The 21,751-nt window shown below is 41.3% G+C and overlaps 2 protein-coding genes across 13 annotated transcripts in view; both read right to left on the bottom strand.

The window, feature by feature from the left end:
- pdlim1 (PDZ and LIM domain 1 (elfin)) overlaps positions 1-3,222 on the bottom strand; it is an 8,968-nt gene extending 5,746 nt beyond the window's left edge. The window contains exons 1-3 of one of the 2 annotated variants that reach the window (XM_008322127.3): positions 3,205-3,222; positions 2,652-2,926; positions 92-243 (exon numbers count right to left, since the gene is read on the bottom strand). In XM_008322127.3, coding sequence (XP_008320349.1) covers positions 92-243; positions 2,652-2,747 — 248 coding nt within the window. In that variant the 5' untranslated portion in view covers positions 2,748-2,926; positions 3,205-3,222. Of the gene's footprint in view, positions 1-91; positions 244-2,651; positions 2,954-3,204 lie in introns of those variants that run through there. The other variant, XM_008322125.3, reaches the window with a different exon arrangement.
- A 4,510-nt stretch (positions 3,223-7,732) lies between these two features.
- Positions 7,733-21,751, bottom strand: part of sorbs1 (sorbin and SH3 domain containing 1) — a 42,357-nt gene continuing 28,338 nt past the window's right edge. For 7 of the 11 annotated variants that reach the window (XM_025060801.1, XM_025060797.1, XM_025060796.1 and 4 more), the window contains 12 exons: positions 19,327-19,508; positions 14,422-14,486; positions 14,030-14,200; positions 13,601-13,647; positions 13,163-13,277; positions 12,349-12,474; positions 12,064-12,258; positions 11,238-11,759; positions 10,511-10,606; positions 9,137-9,324; positions 8,946-9,052; positions 7,733-8,144 (listed from right to left, as the gene is read on the bottom strand). In XM_025060801.1, coding sequence (XP_024916569.1) covers positions 8,077-8,144; positions 8,946-9,052; positions 9,137-9,324; positions 10,511-10,606; positions 11,238-11,759; positions 12,064-12,258; positions 12,349-12,474; positions 13,163-13,277; positions 13,601-13,647; positions 14,030-14,200; positions 14,422-14,486; positions 19,327-19,508 — 1,882 coding nt within the window. In that variant the 3' untranslated portion in view covers positions 7,733-8,076. Of the gene's footprint in view, positions 8,145-8,945; positions 9,053-9,136; positions 9,325-10,510; positions 10,607-11,237; positions 11,760-12,063; positions 12,259-12,348; positions 12,475-13,162; positions 13,278-13,600; positions 13,648-14,029; positions 14,201-14,421; positions 14,487-15,536; positions 16,989-19,326; positions 19,509-21,356; positions 21,407-21,751 lie in introns of all 11 variants that reach the window. The other 4 variants (XM_025060798.1, XM_025060804.1, XM_017037361.2 and 1 more) reach the window with 3 other exon arrangements.

A 21,751-nucleotide genomic window follows, 5' to 3' on the forward strand; every position in this document is an offset into this window, starting at 1 on the left:
ACACCTTGATTGTCGGTTAGCCGTCTCCGATTACTGGCTGTTTTCTCTGCCTGCGGCGACACACATCGCTTCGCGACATGTTGCTACGTACCTGTCTATGGAGAGAACCAACTCATCTCCGCAGCCCTTGATCTTGTTCTGAGCGTCCATGTGAGTCATGTTCTCTGTGGATTCTCCATCGATGGCCAGGAAAATGTCTCCGATACACAGGTTGGCCTGAGCTGCCTTAGAGCCAGGGGTGACCTGAAAAAACATGAGATAATAAAAAGACAATTTTTAATGCCCCGGGTTCATTTGTTTTAAAACAAAAAAACAAAAAACAGTCCAAACAAACCATATTACTGACACAAGCCTGAAGTCTGACCTGAAAGAGGTCAGAAGCCTCAAACACATGTGGGGCCTTCGGATGGCATTTCAAGTTTGAGGTGCTTAGGTGAAACTAAAACATTTTGTTGTGAAATCTATCATTCTGTCTACTGGATTAGGGCTTCTTGTTGCAGTACAAAGTACTGCGACTAATGCCTCAAAATCGTTTCAAGGCCACATGCACAGCCAGAAGCTGATGTTGGTCAGTTTGATCGGCTGAGCGCTGCCTCTGTCACAGATAAACACAGACAGACAGACTCTGAAAAACGGCAGAGTGGCTGCTCCACTGCCACAACATTTACAACAGACACAGCAGTGTACCAATACATGCACACTAGGGAGTCATATTCACATTTATGACTGATGTCATAAATGAAAAGCTGAGTTCATATTTGATATGGGACAAATGCTGCGCTGTTACGGCGCAGAATTACCACTAAGCACTAAATCAACCTTTAAAAAGAAATGTCTTGATGTAGAACATATTGCTGTGCTGATTTGGGATTTGAATGTATTTATGACTCTGGAGATGAAGACTGGTGATGAAGTCCAGGCAGATTCATCTTGGAAAGCTGTAGATTCTTTGTCATTGGGTTAAATCACTGACATGTTCCTTTGATCCTAACTTTATGCTGTCTGGGTCTATATTATTAACTATGTCCAGTAACACAGCAGCTGCTCCCTCCTCTTACCCGTGTTGAAAGTTGAATCTGGGTCAGTTAACAGAAGATATCGATGATGATGATGATGTCATCATTTTGAGTGTTGATGCTTCTCCAGCCCATGCCAAATATTACAAAAATATTCTTAACCTGAACCGTGTAGCATAAAAGTATACTGTTTATATACGTATATTATTTGTTTCAAAACCAAACAGGTGTACATTACAGATTAATGCCATTAGTTTACAACTTTTTAATTAATTTAATTAAGGAGGAAAAAAACAGTTTTAACAGCTAAATTTGAGAAATTGTTAAAAGACATTTCTATTAAAAATAACTGTAATTACATATTCAAAAACACAGCTACTATTTGATCTCATTTTATCACTTTTTTTATAGCAAAGCTATAAACCTGCACTGAGACTGGTCAGACCTAAATGTACATGTTGGATAAAGGTTGTGTCATGAGACGTGAGAATCCGGTTAGATTTATGAATAAGAGCATTTTGTTTTTGATAATTTATGGTCATTGTAATGATACATTGAAACTGTCAGTTATATCAGCCTATAATCTTACCTTTATGGTAGCGCTAACAGTGAACTGTACTCAAATAATGGTAGCATAAAAATGAGGAGGTATTAAAGGTATGGTTTAAAGAATAGCAATATACTAAAGCCCAAAGACTGGAAAAAATAAATAAACACGGATGCAACCATAACAGCTTTTGTTTTTCATCTAAACATTTGTGACAAAAGAATTTCTGGAAAAAAACAAAACAAATGACACAGTTTAAACCATTAAACAAGCAACAAATAGCATGCCCACGAAATTGTGAGGCAGACCTCTTGGAATTTTACTTCAGAGTTGTAGTCAAAGAAGAAAAGTGAATGATGAGTGGGAGTGAGTCCAGTTTGACTCAGTTTTAGTAAGAAGTCACTTTAAGGAAGTTCAAGTCAAGTTGTTGACTTGACCTGAGTCTCAACCAAAGTCAGGTTTCAACACTGAGTCAAAGACCCTAAATAATACATGTGGGTTCTGAGTTACACATACAGACATTCATGTCTGAGTCTCCATCACCACCACCATCATCATCATCAGTGCCGTCTTTGTCACTGATGCTGGACTTGAGTACCACAACGCTACCTTTGTATTGAATAAACCTTACTTTACTTACTTTTTCCTTTATCTTGGTGACTCAATATAAAATGTCATGAACGTTTTTAGTTAAGCCAACATAATTTTAAACTTCACACAGTCTTCACCGATTAGTCAATTATGCTGCAATCACTACTCGAGTGCTAATTAATTATTACCGTTATAATCTAAAAATACATGTAATAATAATAAGTGTTTTTTATTCAACGTGTGTTTGACCTACTTCTGATCAAGTGTTAATGGTTGCGCTCTTTGGCATAACGAAGCCTTTCTTTTATGATGTTTCCCAGTGGAACATTTCCTAATGTCAGATAACATGACAAGAAACCGACGAGCTAACATTAGCTTCAGTGAAACTAACGGGAGATAATTACAACTGACGTCAAACTAAAGTGGGCTGAGGTGAGCACAGCCGCAGCTCAGGTGTGTGTTTTCCCAACTGCGAACACTGGACATAACCGACTCACCCGGGAAACAGCCAGAGGTTGCTCGAAGTCCTTTCCACCGACAAGCCTAAAACCCCAAGGTCCTCCACCCTGCATCACCACCTTCACTGGAGACATGCTGCCGATAAATACAGTGTTGAATTCCTCTGCACTCTTCCTTGTGGCTGAATGTGAACGCGTGTTCACAGCTGCTGTCTCACACCCACAGCTACACAACAGCAGTTCCGCAAGTTTGGACCAGGAAAGAGGAGGACGTCAGATTACTGTTGGACGAGGAGGTCTAAGAAGTTTCCTCACTGATAACACGAGAGAGAGAGACAGAGAGGGAGAGGGAGAGAGGGAGAGGCAGAGAGTGACGAAAGCAAAGATCGTGTTAGTACAGATGTATCACTCCACAACATGTACTCAGAACACACTGCTGGTCACGCGGTCATCAAGGAAGTATTTTGAATTTAACAATTTGTTAAAGAAAAGGGCATTTAAAATGAATTAAAACGCCACATGATAGTTTTACCAGATGTTTTAAATATATTGCGCCATTAAGCAATTACAAGCTTTACTTTAAATGCGTTACCTGCAATCCAACACTGTTCAGTCTCCTGAGTATCACCTTTGCTCACCTAAGGACCCCCATGAAAGCTGAGGTATGGCCAACCAATTGCCTGACTGAACACCATAGCCTAGTGTTTCCCAAACTTTTTTTCTTCTGGGGACCCTCCAAACCTCTAAAGGTGTCATTATTATGAAATGATCCTTTGTCTTTAATCATTTAATATGGTTAGATTAACTTGTCCTTCACCTAAAATAGGTTGGTTCAACCCATACATCAAACATTATAGGATGGCTCTCACTTTAAGAAATGCAGCCAAACACGTGATTAAGCAAACAAGTTGATAAAGGTTCATCACAAATTAAAAATGGTTAGTCTTCTATGTGAAACCATATATCTCACACTGTATACCAAAATTAATTTAATCACAGCAAAAGCTCCAGTAAAATGTAGCAATTGACTCTGTGGAAAAAATTTCCCAGTTTGAGTTAATATTTCTAAATGAAGCTATTACTCACTAAAATAGGTCTGTTTAATACTACACATCAAATCAGCGAATCATGATTTTCTTCAATCTACATAACTAGATCAGGTTTCTGTGAGCCACTTCTAACACATTTATTTATTTATTGTATTATATTTAAGTCTATTCTCCATATGTCTGAATTTACAAAGGTGTTGCTCTTGAATGTTTTAAACAGCTTTTTTTATACACCATAAAAACTTAAGGTATCCTCTAAAATCTCTATTCTCTACATAAAGGGTTATGTCATAAAATGTAAGTTTCTTGTAATATAACACTTTTTATGTAACGTCATTTGAACAGAGAGCAGAGTGATGCCTCTTTGTTTTTGCCTCCTCTCGGTGAACTCCACTGTTTGTTTTAGGGATGTGGGCCTGCCTGTACGTCATTGTATTATATGCAAGCTTACCATTTATGGTAGAGCTAAATCCCAGGAATGTGCCTCTCCCAGACCTTGAATTCCTGCCAAAGGATCTATGCTCAAAGTAGAGAGAAATAGCTCCTGGCAGCAGGCAGCCAGACGGAACCAGACACGTTCTTTCTTGTGGAGTTTACATGTTCTCACAACAGGCCCTCACACATACCAGTGAGGTCCCTCAGAAGGTGTCTTTAAAGTGAGGCCTTTATGATACGTGAGATCTGTTCAAAAGAAAAGGAATATTTGGTAGTGACTGCCAAATCTGTAACAGCAGACTTTTCAACATCAATTGTGACTGTTTTTTGTCTTTTTTTTAAAAGAAAAATAAAATAGAATAGATAATTAATGACAAGTGGTAATTAGTGAAAACCCAAGTGGAGGGCAAATCCTCACATGCTGGTTGGTACAGTGATAAAAACTCTCACACAGTTCTTTCTTAAAATGAAAACAGATAAGACGACCGAAGTTCTAACTGGTTTATTAAATATTGCATAATACCAAAGTCACAGCAGTGTATAGGATCTTTATTTTAATCATGTCAATAAAACAGCACTGCAAATTGAAGCAAACAAACCAAACCTGTTACAGGTTGTGTGTCTCTAGACCATTGTCATGATTATTCAAACATCAGCTGAAGCATGTTGCGTCACTCTTACATAGTAACAGACAAAAGTTCTTCAAATGTGCTCCTGTCACACAGACAAGGACTTATGGTAAAACCATGGTTACATTAAATATGTCATGGATACACTTCAGTGTCCACGCCCCTCCCCATTCACCTTCCCCACTTTCCATGTCCCTCCTCAAAAAACAAAAAAGGTTGAAAATGAGGCACAATTCTTTCATTTAACATAAGGCATCATCATCATCTTCATCCACACAAATGGCAGCGTAATGTTCATATGAGTCAAACTTCCTGTGCTCATTAATGCTCCACTCTGTGAAAAAAATCCTTCAGGTAAATAAACCACTGCAAGTAGTTGGGAGCTCAGTCTAACGCTCAGACCGCTCGCAGTTTTCTTTGTTTTTTATCTTACATATTTACAATCCTTCTTGTGCCGTGCTGCGATTCTTCACTGTATAAACCCAGACTTGATTTTAATTTCAACAGCTCATGTGTTCACAGTCAGCGCCACCTTCATTTGACCTTACATTCATACACTCTAGGGTGTTTTATGGAGCACAGTCTGTGAACAGTAGTGATGAGAGCATGGAACGATTGCTTTCTTTGTGACGGAAGAATTTGTAATAAATATGTAGAATAACTGTAGAATGTGGTTCAACAATAGAGCCGTGAAGAGTGGAGGGTGACAGAATAAGAAACGAAGAACCCTTAGTGGTGAAAGGAAATCTCTCCAGACGCACGAAAACAAACTTTCATCCCTGTGTATTTTGTTTTAATTTTGCTGAAACAATGTGCCAGTGCAGATGTTGAATCCACTCAACTAAAAGAAAACATACCATGGTGCTAAAGTGTAACCCTGGAAGTAGAGTGGAGCTCTCCATGGGAGAAAACGTCTACCACTGACTCAATTCATAATGTCAGTGAAGATTCTCCAGAGTCTATCATTTCATTCACTTGTCTGAGGCCTTCTTCAATGAATCATGATGTTGATTCTATAAATTAAAACCACTTTAGGAGAAAATGATATTAAAATACAAAAAACCTCATGTGCAGTTTTAGGAAAAAAACTGAACATTTCCAGACAAACTAATCATTTAAACGCGTTGAGAACACTGTGAGTAAGAGAGTTTAATTAGCATGTTTCCCCTCATTAAATTAGTGAGGTAATTTAAGGTAGTATTAGGCAGAGAACACAGGAGCTATAAGAACACAGCGTGAGTCTCTCCCTCCCCTCACTGCATAGGGAACTGCATGGAACTACACTTTCAAGTTTTACTTCACAATCGTATCTTTATTACCGCATGTCAATACAGAATAGTAAAATTCAGTAAAATAATTTGTAAAATGTGACGTCATGTTCTTTTGAAGAAGGCACAGAACTTCGTCGATTGAGACGATAACATTTTTGAAAATGTTTACTGACATAGATCTACTGACTTAGACCTGGTCCAAGTTGACTTCTGTTGGTTGACTTTTTCAAATGCGTGAGTTGAGTTTAGTAACTGATGATATTATATATATATATATATATATATATATATATATATATATATATATATTATATCTCAGCAGCAGAGCCACAGACACAGGGTTAAGTCCCTGTCTACTGTATGTCACCACGTTTAACATGTTAGAGATTGATTTTACTCTTTGTACATTCAACTGCAAAACAAGTTTGCAATCATCATTGTTTGGGTTTGGTGACAGATTTTGTAACTATGTTTGAGAACATCACTCAAAGTCTGGCACTGTTTGACTGGAAATGTGTGTGGACTGTGACTTGACTTTTTCAGCTGATCACACTGGCATCAACTCGACTCATCTGATAACACTTCTCTGCAGCAGCAGCTACATCCTGCCGCTGCCTTGTGACCAGGCGACTACAATCACTACGACCCACTCTCTGATCACTGCATGACCCCTGTGGTTTGGACTGATTTTCACACTGCATCATTGGTGAATTAAAATAGGAAATGAAATACCTGTGCATGCAGAAGACGTACTAACATACAGAGGTGAAAAAGTTACAACTCAAAGAGCAGCGTGTTTACGTCTGACCGTCTTCTCTTTTCTACAAGCTGAATGCAAAGGCAGAGCTGTAAGCTGATAGCGTCTCATGCTCCAATACGGATTTGTCATCACTTGGTGCAGGGCATGCTGACCTAACGCTGACTCTACAAATCATTCATCATCACCGCTAACCATATTAAGTCATGACGTATGAAAATATGTAGCCATGTCTGAAAGGCCTCTTTGAGTTTCTCTGTACACATTTACATGGCTAAAACATACACTCTCATCAGTGAGGACAAGGTTAATAGATCCCAACAATACACCCACAAATCAGTATGATTATTTTAAATACACCTTGTTGGCTTTTATTTTAAAGCATTAAAAGCTTTTCGACCTCTTGCTGTTATTTCAGCAGATAGCATCACTCTTCATGTGAAACCAACAGGAAGTTAAGTGCTACCACGCCTGTTCTGTGGTTGAGTCGGAGCCAGCTGTCCGTCAGCAGCTACCTTTCAAACGTCAGCAAACGCAGTTCACTTTCACTTGTACAGAAAAGTTTAAAAAAGGAGAATTAAATGGCCATTCATTGGATAAATACAGACACAGTTATACACCACTGACAGACCATTATGACGCCACCCACAGGTTGAGTGTTTGTGTTTGACTGAGAGAAAAAGTGAAGTAATATTCTGAACAAAACAAGCCACATATTTACATAACGGTGGTGAAGCCATTTTTACAAGGGAACCAAAGCTACGACATACTGTATCAGATGATTATCTAAAATTGTCTTCTTTAAAGGGACAGGCAAACCAGGATGTCTACAACCTATGGCTCCTCCTATAGCCTCTGCATTCTGAAAGGTAGCTGATGAAAAACAGTTCCAACTCCACATTTCACAAAAATACATTTTCTCTTCTAAAAAAAAGTCCAGTTCAGATAAAAAGCTCTTCTCTCTGCTCTGCTGCCGGCCTCTAAACTGAGGTGCTACTGTATGTAAACACGTAGTGAATTTTAGAATAAGAAGGACAAGAAAGTATGCATCTGTGCACTAAAAGCTAGTGTTTTGTTTTCCACAGAGGATTTCCATACATAGATTTGAATGTGTGTAAAATATGTGACAACAAATTCTGAGGTTTGGGCAGTGTGCTGTCTCTGTCTTCACCTCCTACAGTTGGACATACCTCAGGTCGAGACCCATCTGACAGTACTGACTTGGTTGGCTAAAAAAGACTATGCTAACCCACAGCCATGCGTGATAGTAATGACTTCCTAAGATCGACAGGCAGCCGTGTGTGACTGTCAGATTGGAGATCTTTACAGTTTCACCTCCTTCACGTAATTCCCAGGGAAAGTCCCAAACTGTTTAGTCCTCTTTGACGTACCTGGAGAAAGAGAAAATGAGAACATAGGTGTTTAGAAAGTTGAATGTGAAACAAAATCTTAAATGTTAGTTTAAAATGACCTTGATAATTGTAGAAATTAAGACTTAAATATAGAGTGAAATGCAAAGCTTGTTTTGAGATTGAAAGAGGCTGAAGCTCGGAAAACAGCCATCAATAACAGATAAGAACCATCAGTTAAACACCCGAGTACTTGACAACCATTGGCTGCATTTCAAGACTTAAAAAAATTGGATGGACATTGTTGAAATCATGTATAACAGGACTGATGATCAGACTCTAAACTAACTGCAACTGCCACAGAACAAGTTATGGAACAATGTTAGTGCCAAGTCGAGTAGCAACTGATTTGGGGAATTTTCTTTGGTAAAAAAAGTGATTTCAAGTGAAAACGACCTGAAAACATATAATAAATAATTCAGTAAAGTACTTTAAAACATTGTTGGTTATTATATATCTTAGTGTTTGACAATTGAAAAGGTCTGTTCAGATTACGTCACTTTTTTTTTGTTTTAAACCTAAACATCGTGAGTGGGTCGAGACTTTTGCAGATTACTGTAATTATATATGGAACACGGTAAAAGTGCTTCACATGCTCTCACTCATCTGCTGTCATTCCTAAAGACACTCTATATGTGACAGAGTGAAGATGACTCTACTTCTCCAGGAGCACATTGCACGCGTACAGCAGTTTGCTGCCTCTCTGCAGAAACTCTATGTGGATTGATGTGACAGTGGGTGTGTGTGACTGCACGACTGAAGAATCTGTCCCGAGGCACATACCAACAAACCAGCCGTCATCGCATTTCTCCATGACACTGACGAGATCTCCCTCCCGCAGCTCCAGCTCATCGTCGTTCTGTGGCACATAACTGTACAAAGCCTGGAAACTGGAGCAGGGCATGAAGATAAACTGGTCAACATGCAGAACCTCTAAAAACAAAACCTACCCAAAAAAATAAGGTCTTACTCACATTCCACAACTGACACGACCTGGCTCTGGGCTGCTGCTGTGGGACTGGGGTTGCTGGGAAATGATGAGAGATTGTTTACTGGGGTGGGGGTGCAGTCTGTGGATAGAGTCACGAGGGTAGGGGGACAGGGTGCTGCAGTACCTCACCGAGGTCTCAGCTATATTCAAAATCTCATTACACACTGCCTCCTAGTAGTGGTGAAGGTGTCAGAGAAGTTCAGGTCCCACAACAGGCCACGGTGAAGTTAGGCAAGAAGGTGAGGAGTTAGAGGATGGACGAAGGGTAAGACAAGGAGGGTCATCCAGTGAATAATAAGTAGGAAAAGGAGGTGTTCCGTTAAAAGCCAGGAAGAATTAGCAAAGAGGAGAAGATGGTAGAGGCCGGGAGGAGCCACAAAAAAACCAGCAAAACAGCAGAGTGAGAGCATGTAGACAGGAAAAATGATGAAAAGATTAGTGAACTTATATCAAAGAAAGATTAATTACACATATGCAGTTTTCAAGATAAAAGGTGTAGTCTGACATTCTGGGCAATAATGTTATTTTATTCCTTGTGTGACGTTGGAGGAGAAAATCAATGTCACTCTTATTTCTAGTGGGATCAAATGTAGCTGGAGCCAGCAGCCTGTCTGAGAGGAGCATGATGAGTGGGAGGGAAAGCACAGCCCTGAGGTGATGAAGGCAAGTTTTGCCAACTTAATGACCTCACTAGTTTTATGAGAACCCTCGGCGGAAAAAAAAAAAAAAAAACCTCCTCTCCCTAGCGATGAGTCATTAGTATTTCTCTACAGATGTGATCTCATGTGGCCAGGCTCCCTGGACTCATAGTTAAGGACAAGGCCATGCAAAAATCAATAAAACACAGAATGTTTAGAATTCCCTTTATAATTGGCCCAAGGTGGGTGTAAGTCTGGTATGTTCGTTTTTAGAATTTCTTATTTATACACCTTAAGTAGTTTGATTTATTTTTTACACTGCTCTTCCTACTTTGTCTGGACTTTGTTTTTTTCTCAAATTTGCATTAGCGCAGTTCATCCTCTTCCACAAAAAGTGGTAGAGTTGGATTCAGACGAGATGATGCCAGTGTAAAAATAACAGGCGTTGACTTGTTTATGTTTGAAATGACATCACAGACATACAAGTACACGCAGGAACTAATTGTATTTGCCCAAAATGTCACTGACTATTCAGACTCAATGTAAGAAATGTCCTGGTATTTACCGTGACGTGTCATTACACAGGCCACAGCAGGAGTTATAGATGATGTGAGTTTGAATTGTTGAGGTTAATGTTATAAAGTAGATAAAGAGATAATAACATCATGTCATAAATATTCTATAAAACATCCAACAACACTTAGTTTTCAATGCCTTACCGCAAATGAGTTGACATTGTTATTATCCTGGAGGTCGTACAACATCACTGGGCTCCTGGAGCTGCGTCCATGATGGTCAGCTTCATTTTTTACAAACTGCAACACAAAAGACCTCAGATAAGTGTGAGCTTAAGACAAAACAATTCTTTCTGGGGACTGGACCCCGTATCCAGCGGCTGTGAATGGCCGTCATAGTTCAGAGACAGACTGTGACTTCTTGTGGTCGGAATGTTAATCTTTAATGCATCTTTGAAACACAAGCCAACACGTGAAAGCTAAAAATGTTACTGTCCAGAACGAACTGTCAGCGGTGGCATCTGTGTTATGACACCTCCACATAGGATAACAACAACAACATGCAGCCATATGCTGAACTCCGTGAGGACAAAGGAACTCGGGCTCACTAGTAAACTTTGGAGACAGCAGAGTTCCACTTATAGCATTTTACAGTGAGGACATCTGACACTGGACAATATAAACACGGACACACTGTAAATAGTTGGAGTGTTAGTGAATGACACACTGCGACATGCACACCTGCGGCCTACAGCAGTGTGACTAGGTTTATCTTGTGACTTTTCTAAACCAGCGACAGGCCTTAAAAACTCTTCCTGCTTGTTAGTCCTTCTTTTAGTGATTCATTAAATTCTGGGAATCAAACCGAGGCCCAAACCACATGACTTGAAGTGAGCCTGAAATGTAACACTGCACACCATGCAGTAGATACCTCTGCAGGACTATTCTGCCTGCTGCCCAGGGCTCTGCGGCCCCTGTTTCTCTCTGTGCTGTCCCCCTCTGCCACCTCCTTCTCCCCCTTCAGCCAACCCTCCAGCACTGGCCCGCTGCAGGGACTCATGCTGCGTGACAGGTGTGGGGAGGAAGGAAAGAGCAGGAAGTTGTCCCCCTGAGGCGGGGTGAAGGTGAGGAAAGGTGTGGTTGAGTTGGGCCGGGGTGGGTAAGGTGGGGGAAGTGGTGAGGCTGAAGGGGAGGCCGAAGGGGAAACGCAATAAGGACTGCCAGTTATGGGAGGCACGGGGCTGACAGAGAATGGTGGCGGCAGGTACTCGCCGCAGCGGTAGGACACAGTGGGCAGGGGTGGCAGTGGAGGGGTGGGGGCAGCTGGAGGGCTCCCTCCTCCCACAGTCAGGGAGATCCATTCAGAGGAGATAGCATGGACCTCGGGGGACACAGAGCGGCGAGGGGACCGAGGGAGGGGAAGAGGAGAGGTGGTCAGGCGATTACGATTCAGCTTTTCAGAGTAACAGGAGGAAGGTAGACGGAGGCCAAGGAAGGAAAAATGAAAAAGAGAGAAAATGAGAGGAAACAAATGTAAAGCAAACAAACAAAAATACAAAAATATCTGGATTTTCCTGAACAATACTAGACCTTAGGATGATGTAAAGTAATAGACATAGTAGGTCACAGTACTATAATGTATTGAATGACTTCTGGTGTAAAATCCCAAAGACACAGTGAATGTAGGAGGGTCAGGATCGGTCGAGGAGCAGCGTTTTAGAAAACACATTAATAATGATTTGGCTCCGAGTCCTCACCTGAGGAGATGCGTTGGTGCTGCGCTGTGGTGAGTGGCTGACAGGAGGGTCACTGTATTCTGTGGCGTTCTTGACACGGGGTTTTCTATGTACGTCTACATAGGTGACGGGAAAGATGCCCTGGCGGTTGGTGCCTGAGATTTTTCCTTCATACCAGTTTTCGTCCACTCTGCGAATAAGCGTAATCCTCTCTCCCTGTGTTCAGATCACAAAGACAATAACTGCAGCCTGAAGCTGCTGTGTGCGGTGCACATTTTTACTTCAACTCTGATTCTCATGACTCACTTTTTTGAAAGACATTTCTACCACTGTGTCTCCATTGAAATTGAAGCGAGCAACAGCTTCTCCATATTCCAGGACTTGAACGGGGGCACATTTCTTTGGCTGGGCTTTTTCCGTGGGGGGAAGCAGCTGCACAAGAAGACAACAACACTGAATAAACAAAGACGGAGGAAACCAATCTATGAAACAAGTCCAGGAGTGTTGTGCTGCAAATATCTATTTAACGATGAGAGTGATTTTCTCTTCTTTAAGTCTATCCTTAATTCCATGTTGCATTTCTTTAATGCAACACGACAGCAATTTTGTAAATTTCTATGAAAATTACTAAGAAAAAAGAAAGTGGTAGTGCACCTTGAAACCATACTAAAGGATCCTGTTTGCAGGCGTGTGCGTCTATGAACACTGATGACTCAACTAATAATCACATGCGGTGATTATAATGTTTCATGTTTTTCCTTCTATTTAATGAGTTACTTCTAAAACCATCAGAGTGAGAAATAAAATCACAAATGTCTAACAACTTTCCTCTACTCATTATTACAGTGATTACTCACTCGTGGCCTGCGGGTCGAATCTGACCTACCAGACCGTACAATCCAGCCAACGTCTGGGTTACAAAATAAACATTAAATATTAATGTTGGACCAACATTTGATTTTTATTTCATTCTGGCTCCCATGGTGTCTGTCCAGAAAAAAATTGTCCCTCCGAAAAATAGTTAGTGATCACTGCATTATTTATTTATCTTCTATATAAAAAAAAGAGAATTATTAGTGTGTAGTAATGTTTTTATTAAAGTCAATATACTGACACTCACCTCAACATAACTTCGGGGGAAAATACCAACTCTCCCATGATGCTCTCCTTCATACCAGTTTTGATCCACCTGTCGAATGATGTAAACAATGTCCCCCTTTTGAAACGGTAATTCTCTGGAAAGACATGAGATTCTCATTTAAAGTTGAATATTTGTAAGTTAAGTATGAAGTATGAAAACTAGTGTCACTACATTCATTTGTTTTGAGAGAAAAGTTCACATTCTGGTAGAAGTCACTGTAAATCTTTCACTGTTGCTCTACAATTCCAAACAGTCATTTCCTTTGATTGTGTGGCTGTAAGATAGTCTGGCACCATTTCATTAGCAACCACACCTACAGCTTAAAAAGACAGGAGTTGTTTTACTGACATCTACCTACTGGTATGTAGAAAAAAAACCAGGGTAAAATCAGTGGATGTTTTGACTCTTCTCACTTACTTTAGACTTTCTGCTCTGAAGTCAAACCGAGCCATGGCGGGAGTTCTCTGCGAAGAAGAAATAGAAATCACTCATAATATAATATAGTGACATTAATAGTATTCTTAGAGGAGACCCATGGTTGGGTCAGCAGACAGCCCCAACAATCCAGAATTTAGATAAGACCTGCCCTGGTTGAAAATGTATTTCTAGCAGATTAGCAGTATGAAAGTAAAGTCATATAACTGTGATAAACACAGTGACTCATGATATATTCTCCCTCTACCCTCTGAATGTTTTGACACGGGGGTTAGGAAACCATCTGTGTCCACAAGAATCCTGCTGACAAGCCCTTCACCTCCCCTCCAGCCTGAGTCACAAACAAACTGACGGAGCATCTGTCGTCTCTGTTCTGCTAACGAAGGCCCCAGATACAGTGCAGCTCAGTACCTCTACACCGGATTTCCTCTTCTCTGTGTTATCTGTGATGTTGAGCAGGTCACCGAAACGCTCGTTGGTGATAAACTGATGGTGCGTGGGGACAATGCCTGTGTGTCTTCTGGACGCTGTGTCAGCTTCTTCCTGTTCCCTTTTCAGACGCCGCTGCTCCTCCAAGATTTTCTATAAAGAAGAAAACCAAAATGCAATAGTTTATAGTATATAGTTAATAGTGCCAGTCAGTTAATATTAGAAACTGTAATTATACATTTCTATAGGGTATATTCCTATAGGCTTATGTAAGGATATTAATTTGTCCCTAAATGTAAGGTTTCTGTCATGAAGTGTGTGCAGATGTGCACTAGCATCGAAGTTTTCTTTCATTATTGATAAAAGTACTGTACCTCTTTGTCACCATGTCGTCTCCGCAGCACTTCTTCCTGGTTTTCCCCATGAGCTGGGGATGAGTCTGAAACAGAAACAAGGGGAAGTCATTATGGGATGCACTTTCTTTGCCAGCCCAAGGTCTTACCACGTCTCACAACAATCATATTTCAATAATAAAATGAAGATTTTAGATTAGACTTGTCATCCTTGTTTCGGATAAATATAAAATAAAATACAGTTACAATGAAACAACAACGCATGCTTTAAAGGAAACACAACAATTCCTGCAAAAACAAAACCGAAGACACACAAGCACACTTCAACAAAGCGGAACATATCCTGCATGCACATAGGAACGAACACAGAATGAATAAATGTGTGTTCATGAGAAAAAAAAAGCAGGAAGGAAAGCCCAAAAACTACTGCTGTATATTGGTGACTATAATGACATCATGCTTTCACTACTAATTTAACCAGCATCCATTAATGTTCACCCATTAACTGTGTTTATCTTCTACACTAGTCATATAAGTATTAAGGTTTAATCTCTGCCTCTTGTGCTCTTAGAACTGACCGACTTAAAGAAAGAGAAATAATAAAAAAAAAATCCTAGAATTTACAACAGGTAAAATTATTTATAACATGGAGAAATAAAAAAAAATAAATCCTAGAATCTACAACAGGTAAAATTATTTATAACATGCTGATTTCCCACTAACTGTACATTTATATCATATTAGAAAATGTAAAACATAATTTATCTCTGTAGTCATGAGAGTATGTAACCATTCTTGTGTACCCAATGCTCAGGCAAACTTCAGCACGTTTGCACACAACTCAAAGATGATGTCACAGGATGATACATACACAGTACTTTACCAAACACTGCCTGTATTTCCTACACTGTTGGCATGCTTCTTGGGACCATACTGCTGGACAGTGAAATGGAGGAGCACCATAGAACACACTGAGAATGAGACGCAGGCTTCTCTGTCACTTTGTAAACACACCACACAGACAGATGGAGGGTGGCGGCATCACTTTGTGTAGTAAAGGGACACAAGGTGAAGAAAGAGTCGAGATCAATGAGTGAAAGAGAGGGTGACAGTGGTGAGGGGATGAGCATAGCCACCTCTGAGGTAAAGTGCCAACGGCTGCAGGAGGTTCCCGTTGGCGTCCAAGCTCTGCCCATTACTGAGGTGGTCACCGCTGCCTTCGTCCCCGTTACTCAGCCTCCCCAGGACCTCCAAAGAAGACAGACGCTGAGGGATCAGAGGCCTGGGCTCAGGGGACACATTGTTGGGCTGATGGGGAACTGCTGTCACTCTGGTGGCTAATGGAGTTCTCTTTGTCTGTGTGTTCTTCCTTGGTCTGAAGGGGGCAGGGCCCATGAGGAAGAGGTTTCCAGGAAGAGTGGTTCTCTTCTCTGGAGTTGAAGGCCTCTCCTGCTGTATCGAAGCCTGCTGCCTCTCATGCCTGAGGATGGTGGTGAAGCGGGTGTAGGAGGCTGGACAGGAGCCTTTGCATTTGCTGGGCTTGAGGAGAAGCTGATGATTCAGGTGGTGGTGCAGGTGGTGGTGCAGGTGGTGGTGGTTGTGAAAGTGATTTTGTTGTGGAGGGGGCACAGCATGTAGTTGAACAGGACTCTTTGATGCACTGACACGTTGATTCAGGGGTTCAGAGGAGCTTTTACTTAAGATCTCCTCGACCTCAGTGTTAGAGGGGGACTCTGTCCTGATGTTGTGTCCATTTTCTAAAGAGGACACAACCTCCTCTTCTCTTAAACTGTTGACAGACAAAGTCTCCTCCTCCTCACAGATCTTGTCATCTGCCACCACTGGGAAAGAGGTATTTGTCTGGTTGGTGTCAGCTACCAGGAGGGACTCGGCTGACACTGCAGACGTCATAAAGTTGTGGGACGGGCTATGGTTGTGACTTGAGTTAAGGGTAGGCAGAGAAGAGGACCTGCTGGGAGCTGGGGTAGAACGCTGTATGATCACTTCAAACTCGCTGACCCGTGATGACACAGTATCCCGTGGAATGTAACCACCGTCATCTGCCTCTGACCTCTCACCCCCAGCCACCTTTGACTTCTCAAACAGAGAGGCCAGGCTTCGGACGCTGCCGTGAGGGCTGCAGCCAACTGAACTGGGCCGCTGGATGTGATGCATGTTCCGGTAGAGGCTGGAAAACTCCGATGCGCTCCTTTTAAGTGTGGGAGAAGCATTCCTGATGCTGTCAAAACACTCACTGCCAAAACTGTGCTTGGAGTCAGAACACTGACCACCATCCTTATCATCCACTGCGGCAAAGTCCTTGTCACATGGCCCTGTGTACAGATCTTCACAGCTGTGGGCCTTAGGGTGTTTGACAGTTCTAGTCCTGCTCTCCTCACTGTCACCACTGGGTGGCAGCAGCTTGGGCTTGAACTTAGAAGGGAGAATTTGAGGTATGCAGGCCTTGGCAGCAGAGAGAGGCTTCTTATTCGTACACTGGTTACCTATTGCATTACTGGCAAGAACTGTTCGACTATTTACAGAGGAGCAAGGGGAAATTATATAGCCATTCCCACCTTTATAATCCACTGGCAAGCATGCAGGACAACAGAATAAACAACATATTAGATTACAATGGTCACAGCTTCAAACACACACATACAAAACAGACTCAGGGACATTTCTAAAGTAAACAGATTCCATCAAGAGGAAGCAGACTTGATGCACTAAGCATCAAGTAACAATGGAACAAGGGGAATTGTACAGACAGATGCCTGCATTGTAAGTAAATGGCAACATAATGAATGAAATTAAAGTTGTAAAACAGCTTAATGCCATGGAATGTGATGTGATGCTTGGCTTTCTTTGGGATTTCTTTTCCCTGCTGCCTGCAATAATGTCAAACCAGAGGGAAAGAAAATGCAGCTAATCAAAAGTAGTTGTATTTAGTTTCATTTTCTTGTCAAATATATGTTTCTGCAAGATGGCTGCAAAAAAGAAAATGCCGTGATAAACTGTAAAAATCTCTGCTCTTCAATCCCACAGAGTTTTAAATAAATAAATAAAGTGTCCTGACTCCAACTGACCAGTGAAATCGTTGGGAAATTCAGATCCTGGCTTCAGTCAAGTCCTGGCTACAGCATGCTTGTGACAGTGTTGCAGATGGAACCAGGAAATGACTTTCACATGCTGTGTAACACTTGCGTAGCATGAATGAGCCATCTGTCACATTCAGATCTGCCAGGAAAACACACGCTGAGGAGGTGAACCAGATTTTTTTTCCCACATTGTAGCCTTTTAAGGCTAATAAAAGCCTAGAAAGGAGAATTGGCTCTCTAAAGATTTAAACCATTTCCCTTAGTTACTTAAGAGAAAAATACAAGACGAAGTGTAAAGGTTTCCAGCACTTGGTCCTTTGTGTGCGCCTTTCGACAGATAAGTCTTGTGTAACCGTAAAACTCTAATAAATGAGGAGCAGCCCATGGCAAGAGGCCTCCAAAGGAGCATGACAGTCAGTTGTGTAAGCCGCCTAATCCATTTAATACATTTGTCTACATTTTCAACTGATTAAAATGAGCGTTAGTATATTTAATTTTATATTTATATATATTTATAGTTATTTATACATTATCATAATACTGGATATGCTAAATATGCCGGGTAAGTCGGTCTGAGAGACACAACCATATATATATATATTGTCATATTTCACAAATAAAACAAATGTCAGGAGAATGTAAGGGGAAATATACATTCATGGAGGTTTGGAAGCTCCATTTCTAGGCTAACCTAGCCTAGTTTCTCAGACTAGGCTAAAATGAATGGGGGACATACTAAGTAGAAATAGATAGTAAAATACAGTACATAGCAAATTATTAGTGTGTAGTAATATTTTTTCTTAAAGTTAACTTAAAAAAAACATGTTAATGTGTTATCAAAAATCACGGATAGTTTAATTCTGTGGGTGAAAACAGGAACATCTTAAAACTTGTAAACCATTGTATACAAATTAAACTAACTAATTACAGATTCTCAGGTGACATTTACCTTGTTTGTCCAGATGTAATGCATTAATAACATGCATTGACTCACACTCTCCTCCAGCAAATCACGGATAGTTTAATTCTGTGGGTGAAAACAGGAACATCTTAAAACTTGTAAACCATTGTATACAAATTAAACTAACTAATTACAGATTCTCAGGTGACATTTACCTTGTTTGTCCAGATGTAATGCATTAATAACATGCATTGACTCACACTCTCCTCCAGAATTTCTCTCCCTGACATTACTGCAGGCATTCCAGCCTTGACCCCACACTGACAGCTGACTTCCTCATGCCAGCCCACCCTCTCTGTCCCTCCTATTTATCTCACCCCTGAGTGTGTGGGCTGTGAAGAGCAGAGCATGAGTTTTTATCTCGCCTGTCTCTTCTCATCCCTCCCTGTCCCGGCCCTCCACTCGCGGGTGCTGAAACGCTCTGGAGACCTGCCCTAAGCCTGCCTAGAGACTGGCGGCTCACAACTGGAGCAAGAGGGGGGAAAAAACCCCAAGGTTAGCTTCCATCGACTTAGCAAGACAAGCTCCCTCCCTCCATGAGTTTTCCAAAGCAGATGGCCAGCACACGTTTGATCAAAACATCCATGGCATCAATAATAAATCAAAGGGTGTAGCAGGGATGAAGGTTGCAAGGTGATTGGTCAGTACTGTGAGGTCTGGGTTAAAAAAAAAGGTTGCATTGTTATACTAAATGTAAAAAGAAAACACATTAGCCCCTGTCTGACACCTAGTCTATAATCCACTTCTTATGTCACAGCAGGACAGGTTTTTAATGCCTCAGTGTACTTTAAACATCCAAACACACAAACACATACAGTACACACACCTGTTATGGGAGCCACATATTTATAGGGTCAACTATCCTACCTTTAGAAGAGGAAGAAGAACTGCCATGGCGCTTGTTTAGGGCCCTTAGACCTTGTAAGGGAATGTCGCCGCCCTCTAGGACACTCTTGTAAACATGACGGTCGCATTCTGGAGCCGTGGGCTCACTCGTGGATGATCCCTGGTCCGTCTCCACCTCGTTGTGTCCAGACTTGCTTGAGGAGCTAGACGGTGGTAAAAGAAACACGGACAGCTAATTAAACACAGTTGAATTAATTTGGCCGCGTCGTGTTACATTTTTACGATAAACAGAGGCATATATTTAAAATTGGGTAATGGGCTGTCATGTGGTTCTAATTTGAAATATCTCCAGGTAATTCCTGTCTACACAGACCACAGGGAGACAAAATAGTCAGGGGAAAAAAACAAACTTGTAAAAGATGTTGCAGAATTTGAGGGATGATGTTGAAAGAGGCAACTGGCTTTCACACATTTTTTGACATTGCTGTGAGGCCAGTGAGTCTGAATTCTATTAATATTCTCCAAACATTCCCACATGGCACATCGACGCCTGCCATGCACCTGTATAACTCTCATGTGTTATTCACTCTACAGTACAGAGTACAGATAAACATGGTCATTAAACCGACACAGATAGAACAATAAATCCTCTCAAACGTGTTTATCATCTGCAGCGTGGCTAAGTTTGAATTTAATAAGATTTCAGAAACAAACGTAAACATCGACAGACAGAAAAATATGATGTGTGCTGTTTTGTTTTCTTCTATAACAAGAGGAGTTTTCTCTAATTTACATGTAAAATCCACCCCTGACTACAGAGAACCACGATGGAGCTGATTTCACACTGCATTCTCTGTTGATTACAGATCATTAGTTAGAACAAGTAACCCGTTTGTTTGAAGGAATATATTGGACCAGGGCAACTGGTACTGTTTATCAACAATGACTAAACCTGAGTCAATATACGTAAGAGCAAGTGTTACAGGAGCTAGGACACAGAAGTAGTAGCTTAGAAGTAGACAAGTAATAGGTGTCCATTAGTTTAAGCTTAGCTATACAATTAGCTGTCTACGTTAGCCTGACAAATAGATTTTAGACTTTTAGAATATCTCAAACATTGTCCAGAAGCTGATTCAGGATTTCTGGCATCCAACAGATGAAGTCATTTACAAACACAACACAGTCACATATGGTCTTTGCATTTCACAAATAGTGTCAGCCATCTAAACTGTCTCCAATTTCAAACAGACTCAGTAAAAACACATCCTGCTGCTCATTCAGGTTCCTCTGAAGGAAGTCAGTTTATGACCAACTGAGAGGGACATATGGAGGGAGCCATATCCCTACTAAACCCACTACAAATCAGCTGGTCAAAAAAAAGTGCACAAAGAATCTGTTATAAAGCATTTGGCTATGGTGACATGATGAGTCAAACAGATGGGAAGTTCTTAGTAGAGTTATTTTCCTTAGACTGTAGTGTGAAGAGTTTTGGCTCAATTCAAAATTCCTTAAAATGTACTACAGAAATACAGACAAACTGAAATAGAAAATGTTGATGGCATCAGGTGAAAACAAAAGTGAAAGACAGCTTGTTAAGCCTAGGGTCTTTGTCTTAAGTGGAATTATTTATAAAGTGGCTACTGGTCATATTTCTGTACACACACACACACACACACACACACACCCATTCAGAAAGAGATAACGGTTTTTGAGTTATGCAGCAGCTGGGTGACTTCCCTCTATCCCAGTGACATCCAGGTTGCTGTCTTTAAATAAATCACCACATAGCAGCAGTGTGTCTGTACTACAACCACTGACCCCCCTAGAGGCGCCAACACAGGACACACTGTTCTGGTAGCTTTTTGCCTTATTAACAGGATCTCCTCAGGAAGCAGGAGTCCTCCTGCTGTAGGCGGGAGAGCTGTGTAGAGTGGAGACATCTGCTCACTGATGTTTATTCTCACAACAAACCCAAAATTATCATCTACATTCTAAAAGAAAGGAAGCAAAAGTTAAACCAAGTAGACATTTAAGAAGAAGCATGGACTTACTACTGCTGCAGGTTGGAGGTTGAGTCCAGGGGAGTGAAAGAGGGGGTACTCTGCAACAAACCAAACAAAGAAGTCATTGATAAATCCACAGGAAGGTCTCCTCCAGCTAGAACAGAGGCAGGACCATTAGCTTTGGTCAGATTCTCTCTGTTTTTCCTCTGTGTCGATCTCTCGCTGCTCCGGCTCTCTGTCTTCAGTGGCCGAGGGTTCTTAGCTCCTTTGGACTAGGCTTGGCGTGGAAGGAGTAAGCGTGTGTTTTGCCCTGCATGCAGGCTGGAGAAAACAAGCGGCAGTGAGGAGAGTTGGGAGGGAGGGAGGGAGGGAGGGAGCGTGGGTGAGTGGGGTTGTGTGGGCGTGCATTGGTCAGGGGGCGCCCATGAAGGGAGGGGGGCGGT

The sequence above is a fragment of the Cynoglossus semilaevis genome, chromosome 12 (genome assembly GCF_000523025.1).
Source record: "Cynoglossus semilaevis isolate Cse_v1.0 chromosome 12, Cse_v1.0, whole genome shotgun sequence".
In the NCBI taxonomy this organism is placed as follows: Eukaryota; Metazoa; Chordata; class Actinopteri; order Pleuronectiformes; family Cynoglossidae; genus Cynoglossus; species Cynoglossus semilaevis.